This window comes from Leptidea sinapis, chromosome 14 (assembly GCF_905404315.1).
Source record: "Leptidea sinapis chromosome 14, ilLepSina1.1, whole genome shotgun sequence".
Classification (NCBI taxonomy): Eukaryota; Metazoa; Arthropoda; class Insecta; order Lepidoptera; family Pieridae; genus Leptidea; species Leptidea sinapis.
In genome coordinates, this window is record NC_066278.1 from 2,470,364 (window position 1) to 2,481,899 (window position 11,536).

Here is an 11,536-nt window from a genome sequence, read left to right on the forward strand (position 1 = left end):
GCTGAGTTTCTTGTGCCCATTCTTCTCAGGTCTGAGACACACTTTTTCGAATGTGTGGTAGTTTTCGAAGTTCATGAGTGATTTTAAATCTTATTTTGAATTACAATATTCTAATTTAAATTTGTTACTGTGACGCCAAGCACGATGTACGCCTTAACGTCCTCTAATACGGTAAGCTTCTTTGACCAGTCTTTCGCTATTCTTCGGCTAGTTAAGAGGTTGTTCATCACATTCTAGTTTCCTGGACATATTTTATCCAGCTATTTCTCGGTTTTGCCTGGCCGTGGTTGCTGTGTTCCATTCTCATCAGATACCTACCTCATTGCCCTGCTTTAATCCACCTAACTATGGTCTTATTCCGTATCTGTTCCACTGGACTTAATTAAATAAACTATTAGTATCAGTTATATTTCATACCGGTAGGTAAACAAAATTAAGATACAATCAATACCTGTATTTTTTCAATAATTGGTGAAATTTTCAATATGCTCGCCGGATGCCGGCTAAAACCATAAAGGCGCCTAGTTCTGCCGTGAAGCAGTAATGTGTAAGATTAACTGTGTTTCGGTCTGAAGAGCGCCGTATCTAGTGAAATTACTGGGCAAATGAGACTTAACATCTTATATCTCAAGGTGACGCGCGCAATTGTAGTGCCGCTCAGAATTTTGGTTTTTCAAGAATCCGGAGCGACATTGTATTGTAATTTGCATGGCGTATCAATTACCATCAGCTGAACATCCTGCTCGTCTCGTCCCTTATTTTCATAAAAAATAGAGAAATGAACTGCAATATTTTAGAAAAATGCTACATCTGTAATATCTGTTAATTGCCTCATATTATATTGTTCAATTATTTTCAAATTTGGTGTATGTCTTGTGATTTGAGAAATATATATTAACAAAAATATAATATAAATCTTAGTCAGCATACCCGGTTTAAAACATAAAGTTGATCATAACACCATAGATGCTACAGAGGATACTGGATCTATTCTATACATCTTAGTAACAGTTAAAAACAATACGTCTGTAGGAATTTGTAGAATATTCATAGGTGCGAACAAATGCTGTTGAGATATTTCCGTTCAGTTATCCCCAAACCGCATTAAAGCTAATGTCGTACATGGTCCTGCTAAGGTCAGTCCTCGTACGATAAGAAAGTTAGAAAGGTAGAAAACACGATACAACCTCTACGGTCAACCTAATATCGTAAAAGCCAAACAGCTTTTAGAAGAGCTTGGTCGTCCTAAACATCGATATCACCAGGGGTTCAGCTGGGCTTTATTGCTCATCAAGCGAGCATACAATAAGTGCTTTCCTATAAGTCATCAACACTGTGATTCCTCTGGTGTTGCAGGAGAACATCGGTGAAAGGCATAAAAGGCATTCATTTTCTTTAAATTGATTACTTCAGAATTGTTTTTTATGTCATTTCTAATATACTAGATACTACTACCGCTTCGGAAACAAATGGCGCTCTGAGAGAGAAGAAGCGGCGCAAGAAACTCTCCTAGCATTCTTTTTTTGCGTTATTTTTAATAAAATATAAGTACAATATAATACTAGCCTAGCTATCCAACGCGAAAATGCTGTCAGTATTCTTGGTACGCTTCCACGTAATGATAGTTTGAATTTTATGTAGTCATAATATTAAAAAAATAATATAGATAAAATTGTTTTGTTTGATTTTTTTTTATTATTATTAACTGCCATCAGTCGGTAACGACTATAATCAGTTCCGTAGAGTTTGGTTAAACGATTTGGGTTTTGGAGGCCATCGCCTCAACCAGCCCTTATTCTAATGAGACTTGCTTTCGTTTTAGTCTTCTCATGGCTTGAGAGGACTCGAGCAGTTTAGTAGCCAACGGATTTGGGTGAGTGGCTAGGCGTTCGGCGTAGCGTCTGGAATGTTTTTTTATTTCCTCCTTTATAGTGGGCATGTCCAGATATTTATGTATATCGCGTTGCGGGCACACCAGGGTGCATTTACTACTGTCCGCAAGATACCGTTTTGTGCTCTTTGAAGACATATTATGTTGCTGTCACTGGCAGTTCCCCATAGTTGAATGCCATAGGTCCGAATAGGCTTGACGACTGCATTGTATAGAAGTAATTTGTTTTCTATGGAGAGAATTGAATTCCGTCCCATAAGCCAGTACATATTCTTGAACTTAAGGTTGACTTCATTTCGTTTATGTATTATATGGGACTTCCAAGTGAGACGGCGGTCCAAGTGGAACCCTAGGTACTTAATACAATCACAGTGTGGCAAGACATCATTGCCTAGTTGTACTGGAGGGCAGATTCCTCTTCTCAAGCTGAAGGTGATGTGATGGAATTTTTGGGCGCTGGCTTTAATGCGCCATTTTGCTAACCACTGGAATGTGCGATTAAGAACCTGCTGCAGCTGGTAACTGGCTGATTCAGCTGATTCCTGATGATTTTATTATAAAAGTGCAAACATTAACCCTTAAGGCTATTATGTATAATTAAAATATATAGTAATATTTTATTGAATATTTTTATTATATATTTATAATTCTAGTGAATTAGTTACAAGCAATCCCTTATTTCTAGTTTACGATCATGAAAATCATTTTTTAGAGCAAAAATTCGACGATTTTTGTGAACATATATTAAATTTTCATAAATTTACTGATAATGAACATGACATGAAGTCATAATATTAATTTCTTTAAATTTTTCTCAGAGTGACTGTCTGGCTGACAGTTTTTCTTTGAGTGGTGCGGGGACCAATGAACATCAGGTGAAAAAAGGAACTTTCGCTCAATTATGGTGGGTCATCTTAATACGATGAAAATAAATCATAACTATTGGACACCTGGCAAAACACACGGCCTATCAACGAGTCAGACAAATTTACGGAATTCCTGAATTTCAACAATAACATGATAATCAATTACATATCAGTTACATTCACAATCACCAATAATGTCCGATAAGGAAAACGTAGATAATTCTTTTCCAAACTTATAAATAAACCTTAATAAATTTTCTGCACATTTTCTCGTGAGGTGCGAAGTGAAACACATATTTAAGATGACTGTTGCGGACCCAGAGAGCTTAAGAGATGAGGGAGGATACTACCTCAGGATCTTTCAGTCATCATTAAATCTAATAGCTCATCTGCTAGTTGGAGTTGTAGTGGGTTGTACTCTGCTGTTCGTTGTGACTCAAGGTCTACCATTGGCTCTTACACAGCGCCACATAGTGCTATGTGTCATTGGTGTAAGTTTTTACCTAATTTTTTATCGATGTTCCGAATCTATATGAAGAATGATAGTTTTTTTTTTGTATGAAGTGTTCGTTATTTTGGTGTAGCCTATCACAATTCTGTTTGCATTATGTAAGAAAATTTGTATAAATGTTGCTTGATTGAATCAAATCAGTCAAAATCTATATATTTATGATTTTTGCTTTATATGTCAGTCCGAAAAACCAAAATAACCTTATTTTTTACCAATGGGAGGCTCCTTTGCACGGGATGCCGGCTAGATTTAGGGTACCAGAACGGTGCCTATTTCTGCCGTGAAGCAGTAATGTGTAAACATTATTATGTTTCGGTCTAGTGAATTTACTGGGAAAATGAGACTTAACATCTTTTGTCTCAAGATGACGAGCGTAGTTATAGTGCCGGTCAGTATCAATTAGCATCAACTAAACGTCCTGCTCGTCTTGTCCCTATATGAAATAAAAAAAATGTTTTGACTTATGACGTCAGTCCTAAAAGACAATGCATTGTTTTATATATCGAAATATAGTTACTGTGTCTGACTCGTCTGTGGTCAAATGTCTTCTTGAGAATATATTGCTCTGCAAATTTAAAAAGATGTTTAACAATGAGTGAACAAAGAATGACGCATAAAATATATAAGGCAAGTGTGAGTGGGCAGATCAGTCGCGGGAGACCTCGCAGAACATACGTCGACCAAATTGGGGACGTTTTGAGGAAAGGAAAGGTCCGAAGCACCCGCAACTGGCGAGCATGTATGAAAAGAGTAATGAATGTAGAGGAAGCGCGTGAGGTTTGTAAGGATAGAAGCAAGTGGCATCCTATTGTCTCTGCCTACCCCGACGGGAGCAAGGCATGAGTATGTGTGTGTGTTTAACAAATTATGTCCTATATTGGCTGATTTTGGAAAGTTAATTTAACACATACATATCCTTATATTTTCAGTATCACCTATTGATGGCTGAAGCTATTCTAAGTCTGTCTAACGACAATGGTTGGTCTTCTTCAATGAAACTCAAGGATAAGCGACGGGCGCATACAGTGATGCAAGTTGTAGGGTCCCTTCTAGCTCTATTTGGCAGCTTTGAGAAAATGTACGACAAAAGCACAAACTTTAACACAATGCACGGAATATTTGGTAAGATATAGAAGAAAATATCACACTTTTTCTTAATTAAGTAAAGTTACATTTTTAATGTCACCAGTCAGCAACGCAGGTTACCTAATGGTAATAATTATCACCACATATAGAAAAAAAAAAAATATGTGTGTATGTATGCTCACCCAAAACTCCAGATCCGTGAGCATAATTAAAATGAAAGTTTGCACAGATATTATAAAGGGCGATATGACCACTCCAACGACATGTTACAGAAGTAGTAGCAGTGATTTTTATATTACTAGCTGACCCGACAGACGTTGTTCTGTACATAATAAATAAAATACTGTTTTACATGTATTCGTCAAATTTCATAACATCAAGAATAATTTCCTAAAATATGCTCCCTGCTGATAGCATATTTTTCATTATAAAATGAAATATGTTTGCAGTAAAACTGTTAAACCGTGCGACAGTAAATTCTGTCATAGAAAATATGTCTATGCAAAACAAATATTGTAAATAAAAATAATTAGGGATCCCAAATCGAAATTAAAATATCCTATCTCTCAAGTTGCACTTAACTGCACTCCATGAAGTAATCCCCATTCATTAGTTTAGGAGTTCACTGGAAACAAACATCAGGACACTGGATTTATATAGACATATAAATAAAATTGGAGTGTCTGTTTGTAATATTGAAATAACCGTTTTTTAATACATATATATATATGAATATATTTTCGGTACATACACCAAAATAACATTTTTTTTTTAAATTTTGTCAATGGCTGAGCCGATTTTGACGGGACTTTTATTGGCAGGTAGCTGCTGCAATAAGGAGTAACTTAGGCTACGTTTATGTAGAAAAACTCTTTTATTTTGGAAAAATAAAGTAATATTCCAATGTCCAAGAAACGGTCTAACTCTAAAAATAATTTATAAGGCAAAACAACGTTTGCCGGGTCAGCTAGTATATAATTAGAATTAAGAGATGCATGTGATAACATTAGAACACATTTTTTTTTTTGGATAAGCGAAGCGCAACGATCACCAGCTTAATACAATAATGACACTGTCATTTCAGCTAAGCCATATAGCAAAATAGCCAAAGAGAATTTAAACACTACGTTTCTAAAATAGCCATAGAGCAAAAGCTTTATGCAATCTGTCTACTTACAGGATCGATTGACATATTTTGTCTTGTTTTTCAGGTCTTATAGCAGTAGTGTTTACATCTGTCAGCCTTGTTAATGGATTAGCCTCGTGGTACGCTTACGAGTGGAGAAAGTGTTGTCCTGGCAACGTGTCTAAGATAACCCACATCTGTTTTGGATCCTTCGCTTTCATCGCTGCTTCGATCTGCCTCTGCTACGGCTTTGACAAGACCTGGTTCAGAATGTGGGCATCAGAACCCTTCACTTACACCCTCATTACATTCACTGCCCTTTTAACATTCATTATAATTATCAACCCAATGATCAACTTCTATAAGAAAACTTCTCGATTTATTACAAAGTAAATTAACAATTATAGAACAGTCTGGAATCTCAAAGCTAATCGCAAATAGTTATCGCGAAAAACGTTATCGCTTATTTTGTTGAATATATATTATCGAACCAGTACTGCTCAAGATTTAGCCTAAGATTATATAACAGTAAGATAAATAATTTTATGATAAATTCTTGTTTTTTAAACAGATAAGAATGTTCTGGAAGTGTGTGACAGAAGTAGTACATTAAGTAATAAATAACACATAATTTATATCTCTTATTAAGAACACAGTACACAAAATGTTTAAAATAAAGTTTTTATAACTTAGAAGTGGATATTTTATTGCTAAATTACTAATTTAGAACATTTTTTATTATGCAACTTTTTTGGTTTCTTGTTCAATTTAGCTAGGTACACCATGTTTTATTCCGAGATATTTTAGGAGTATATCAGTTATTATAGACACATAGGAAAATATATATAGAAATTTTAAAAAATATTTGTCTTTTTAGCAGAATAAGTCCACATCCATACTGCTGGATAAAGGCCTCCCCCAAAGATCTCCACGGTCCTGAGCTACCCTCATTCAACGTACTCCGGCGATCCTGACCAGATCATCTGTCCATCTTGTGGTGGGCCTACCAACACTTCGTCTTCCGGTATGTGGTCGCCATTCGAGGACTTTTCTGCCCCACCGGCGATATGTCCGTCGAACTATGTGCCATGTACGAACCCATCGCCACTTCAGTTTTGCAAACATTTGGGCTTTGTCCGTGACTTTGGTTCCCCTACGGATCTCCTCACTTCCTCATTCGATCTTGCAGGGAATCTCTGAATATAGCCCACTGAGCGACCATGAGCTTTCACATCAGGCCCGTAATTATCAACGACGTCTGCGTACCTTAAGTCATCACTGGCAACACAAACTGGTTGAAACCTTCGTCTTCAGACACTGTGGTATTTTACAGAGCTTCCCGAACGCTGTCTATCCTATACATATATGCTGAAATAAAATTGAAGAATTATTTTTAAATATCAAAATAAAAGTATTCAGCTAAATGCGTATTAAGAATGTTTTTACACAGTATATAATATACTAGCATAAACATTATTTTTAACTGTTTGTTCTGAATGATATATAAAATGGCATGACCAAGACTGGACTTGCAGTGATAGCTGATATAAGAGATGGTGTAAGAGTTAACTAGCATCCATTAGCCTTGATAACAAAAATCTAGATTAGTTTATGAGATTTTTAGGTTAAATTTTAAAGTGGGCGCGCTATGAGTATTTTCCCGCCCGTGTTAAAAAAAATGTTTATAATTCGCTAAACAATTGCCCGTTAGGCTAACGCTTTATAGTAGCTGACCCTGCTTTTGTTCGTCACGCGTGCTGATAGGCTGGACGCCCTCAGTACGCGGGGGTCTGATTGAGGACGAGGTTGTTACCATCAGGTGTCACCAGGCGACAAATTGCTCATCGCACGTAAGTAAAAATTGTATCATATATATTTTGCGAAGTTGAAATGCAGACCATATTTTATGACAGAAAAATTGCAGAAAAATCAAAAAACTAGAGTGGGCGCGTGTTTCCGCGAAACGTCTGAGTAGCATTCTGCCGCCCCTTTTAATTGACTATTAAAAGTAGGAATACAGCAATTGAATTAATTTATTTCTAAGCATTAAAGTAATACACAAATGACTAATGATAGGTCAAGATATTAATAATAATAATAATATAATATTGACACACTTTTCACACAAATTATCTTGCCCCAAGTTAAGCATATAATATGTTATGGGTTACAAGACAATGATATATTTAATACAATATACTCACTTAAACATACATAAATACCTTTAAACATCCATGACTCGGAAACAAATATCCATATTCATCATATAAATGCTTGCACCTACCGGGACTCGAACCCAGGACCTCTAGCTTAGTAGGTAGGATCGCTATCCACTCGGCTATACAGGTCGTCATATATATTGATTCATCATTGAATCTGTTTTAGAAACTGTGGCTTACAAATAATACACAATTATATATTTTCTAAGTCTATAGGATATGCTTTATCTTAACAGTCTTTATAAAGGTATGTGCAATGTTCATTGCACAGTAGCTTGTAGTAACAGTAGCACACAGCGACACCCTTTTTTCATGCGCCTATTTTTCTTTGTTGTACGTTTACTGCATTTGCTCTCCTTCTTTGGAGATAATGCTTCCTCTTTAGGTACAAAATGAGCAATTTTGGTCTTCACAGGAATATTTAAAGTATCTATGGAAGAATTTGTTATCATATACAGCTTCAATAGGACCATGGCAATCTCTTTCAAATACTGTCAGCGTAGCGTCAATGTTCAGTATAGGCTTTGTAAATAATTTGTGTGACTGTTTATACAGAAAATTTTCATCATTGAAAAAAACAACCTTATTTGCCATCTGCGAGTCATTCTTCCAACAGAATATTCTTCTTTCATTTGGTCTACAACTTTAGATCGAGAGACGGAGGATTATGACATATCATGGCAGCAGCTGGTCGAACAACTGGTATTTCAGAGGACACTTCAATTGAGGAAGATTTTAAAATAACTGTGTATTAGAGGGGGCGAACTGGCAAATGGATATTGATAAAAAATAAAACTATCTGACCATGGGTATCCGTAATACCAGAGGTAACATCTGAAATACACATACATATAAATATGAAAAACTACTTCTAAATTAACCTAGAACAGATACTAAACCACTCAAATGTATGAGTGATTAACTACTGTATAAATATACTGTCTTTCACATTCCTTATCTTTAACTTTAATGCAAAGTGGTCAAGTACCTAAGATTAACACTAAATCAACATTTTACATTTAACTACACTTATCAACCACTCAAATAGTCTATACCTTTAAATCTAAATCACATATTATAAGTCGATACACTTTCAGACTTTATATTGAGATTTTTACACAAGAATTATGCTATATTACCCTGTTTTTAATTGTTACTCCATCCAATAAAACGATATTATGTGTATGAAAGTATATATGAGTAAAATTTTACTGTTTGAATTTTCTGAAAATACTTGAACCTATGAGGAGTTTAAAGAATTAAATATTTATGAATTTTGATGAAATAGATTACAAGGTTTATGAGGGACTAATCATTACTTGATCCGTTTCAAAGCTTGGTCTAATATATCGTTTTAGCTTGACTGAATCGAGTTTGAGATATAAAACAGGTACATATTGAATGATGTTATAGCTGCCCTTCACCATATTAGGTTATTATTTATTCGTTTGGAAAAAAACAGTTACCTATAATAAATAATAAAAATACAAATAATAAAAAAAAACAATCACAATATCTTTGCCTTCGGCTTCGATATATAATAGAATAAGTAGCCAAGTTTCACAAATAAAATTTGAAAAACAAATTTTATGAACGATGCGGGATTCGAACCCACGACCTCCGGCGTTCTAACTGAGCTAACTGTTCGAGTACCACCTCGTTATAAAATTCTGTTTGCTTTGTTCAACTCTCACGTTGTGGCTTCATCTACAGGATCTACTTTACAGTTGATAACCTGCTCAACCCCAATATTTGCATATTAGGAAATTGATTTGAGATGTCGCTCTTGTAAATCTAAAACCGGACGGAACGCCGGAGGTCGTGGGTTCGAATCCCGCATCGTTCATAAAATTTTGTTTTTCAAATTTTATTTGTGTATCAATCCTAAAGGTGAGGGTTATCACTTTAAAAAACATAACATATTGTTTAGCCAGATTTCCTATCATTATAAACGATATTACTTCTGAGCTCTAATTTTTACAGGACTCCTTATTAAAGCCGCAAGCCAGGCACACCGACAACGTAGCAAAAGCAGTCCCGAATAAGAAGTGGGTTGTTTTGACGATTTCAAAGGGTAACCACCTCTGTACAGTCACTCTGTATAGTGCCATGACCCCGTTAAGGAGACTGATGAAAAGGTTAAGAGCAGCCAGTGCTGAAAATTTGTAAAACTTTAATATTTGGTTTCGTCTTGAATCAAACAAGTCAATGCCAGACCTCTGCTCAAAGAAAGTTTTTGAAAAATACTAGCTGTCTGCTTTATTCTTATTGTTGTAAACACATACTTTTTATATTATATGTATAAGTCAGTGAGCTGCGAATTACAATATTTTTGCTTATTTAGCCAATAGTTAATATCCTTAGTATTTTTACAGAAATAAACACACACAGGATTAAAGACAAAACATACTAAACAGTAGGACAAAATCAAAAAACTATAAATGAATAATAAAAATTCTTAGTTTTTTTTTCTACACCATATAGGTACCATAAACGTGATCCTTTTTATAAAAATTATCTTTATAAATTCCTTATCTCTAATACATACCGAAGCACATGTGCAAACAGAACTTATCGTATTTTTCTACAGAAAAATCTTGCAGCTAAATAATGTCTTGTACAACGCACACCTATATTATATTAATAATGCTTTTCTTACCCAGCTTTCCATGTAGAGTGTTGAATTTTTTTTTTATATATGGAATAGGAGGACAAACGAGCGTACGGGTCACCTGTTGTTAAGTGATCACCGCCGCCCACAATCTCTTGCAACACCAGAGGAATCACAGGAGCGTTGCCGGCCTTTAAGGAAGGTGTACGTGCTTTTTTTGAAGGTACCCATGTCGTATCGTCCCTGAAACACCGCACAAGGAAGCTCATTCCACAGCTTTGTAGTACGTGGAAGAAAGCTCCTTGAAAACCGCACTGTGGAGGACCGCCACACATCCAGATGGTGAGGATGATATCCTAACTTGTGGCGTGTCGTGCGAAGCTGGAATTGTTAAACAGCACTTCGGAACACTCCCCGTGATAAATGCGGTAGAAGACACACAATGAAGCGACGTCTCTACGCAACGCCAAGCCGTTCACAGAGTACTGGGTCCCCGACAATTCGAGCTGCTCTGCGTTGCACGCGGTCAAATGGATCGAGCTGATACTGGGGTGCGCCAGACCAGAGATGACAGCAATACTCCATGTGAAGTGTTGTCGAAGAGCGGTGATACGACAAATGGGGTTTTTTAGTGGTAAACGCGCAAACTTGAGTCTTCTGGGGGTTAAATTGGACAAGGTTCAATTTTCAAGGTGCACTAGTCGACGATTTCCCGAGAGAGACCTGCATGGCCCGTGTATATGGCATCACCAGTGCTGTCGTCTGCATAGCAATGAATGTTGGAGGTGTCCAACATATCATTGATATGCAGAAGAAACAGCGTGGGAGACAGCACACAGCCTTGAGGCACTCCAGCATTCACGGGCTTCGGGTTCGAGCAATATCCGTCGACAACGACCTGTATGCTACGCCCAGTGAGGAAGCTGGAGGTCCACTTGCACAAGCTCTCAGGAAGCCCAAATGATGGAAGTTTGGAGAGGAGCGCCTTGTACCATACACGATCAAAGGCCTTCGCTATATCCAGGCTAACTGCCAGGCCTTCCCCCTTGCTTTCAATAGCCGCAGCCCATCTATGTGTCAGGTATACCAGAAGATCACCTGCCGACCGATCATGGCGAAACCCGTATTGTCGGTCGTTGATCAACTGGTGACCCTCTAGGTATACCAAGAGCTCACGGCTAATTATGCTCTCCATGATTTTGGAGAGCAGGGAGGTAATAGCAATA

General features: G+C 36.7%; 1 protein-coding gene across 1 annotated transcript; it reads left to right on the forward strand.

Moving 5' to 3' along the window:
• Window positions 1-3,028: 3,028 nt before the first annotated feature.
• On the forward strand, window positions 3,029-6,175 carry LOC126968089 (uncharacterized). Its single transcript, XM_050812904.1, has 3 exons — window positions 3,029-3,248; window positions 4,198-4,390; window positions 5,566-6,175. Exons 1-3 carry the CDS (start codon window positions 3,060-3,062, stop codon window positions 5,871-5,873), a joined length of 690 nt encoding a protein of 229 aa, XP_050668861.1. The 5' UTR covers window positions 3,029-3,059; the 3' UTR covers window positions 5,874-6,175.
• The last annotated feature ends 5,361 nt before the right edge of the window (window positions 6,176-11,536 follow it).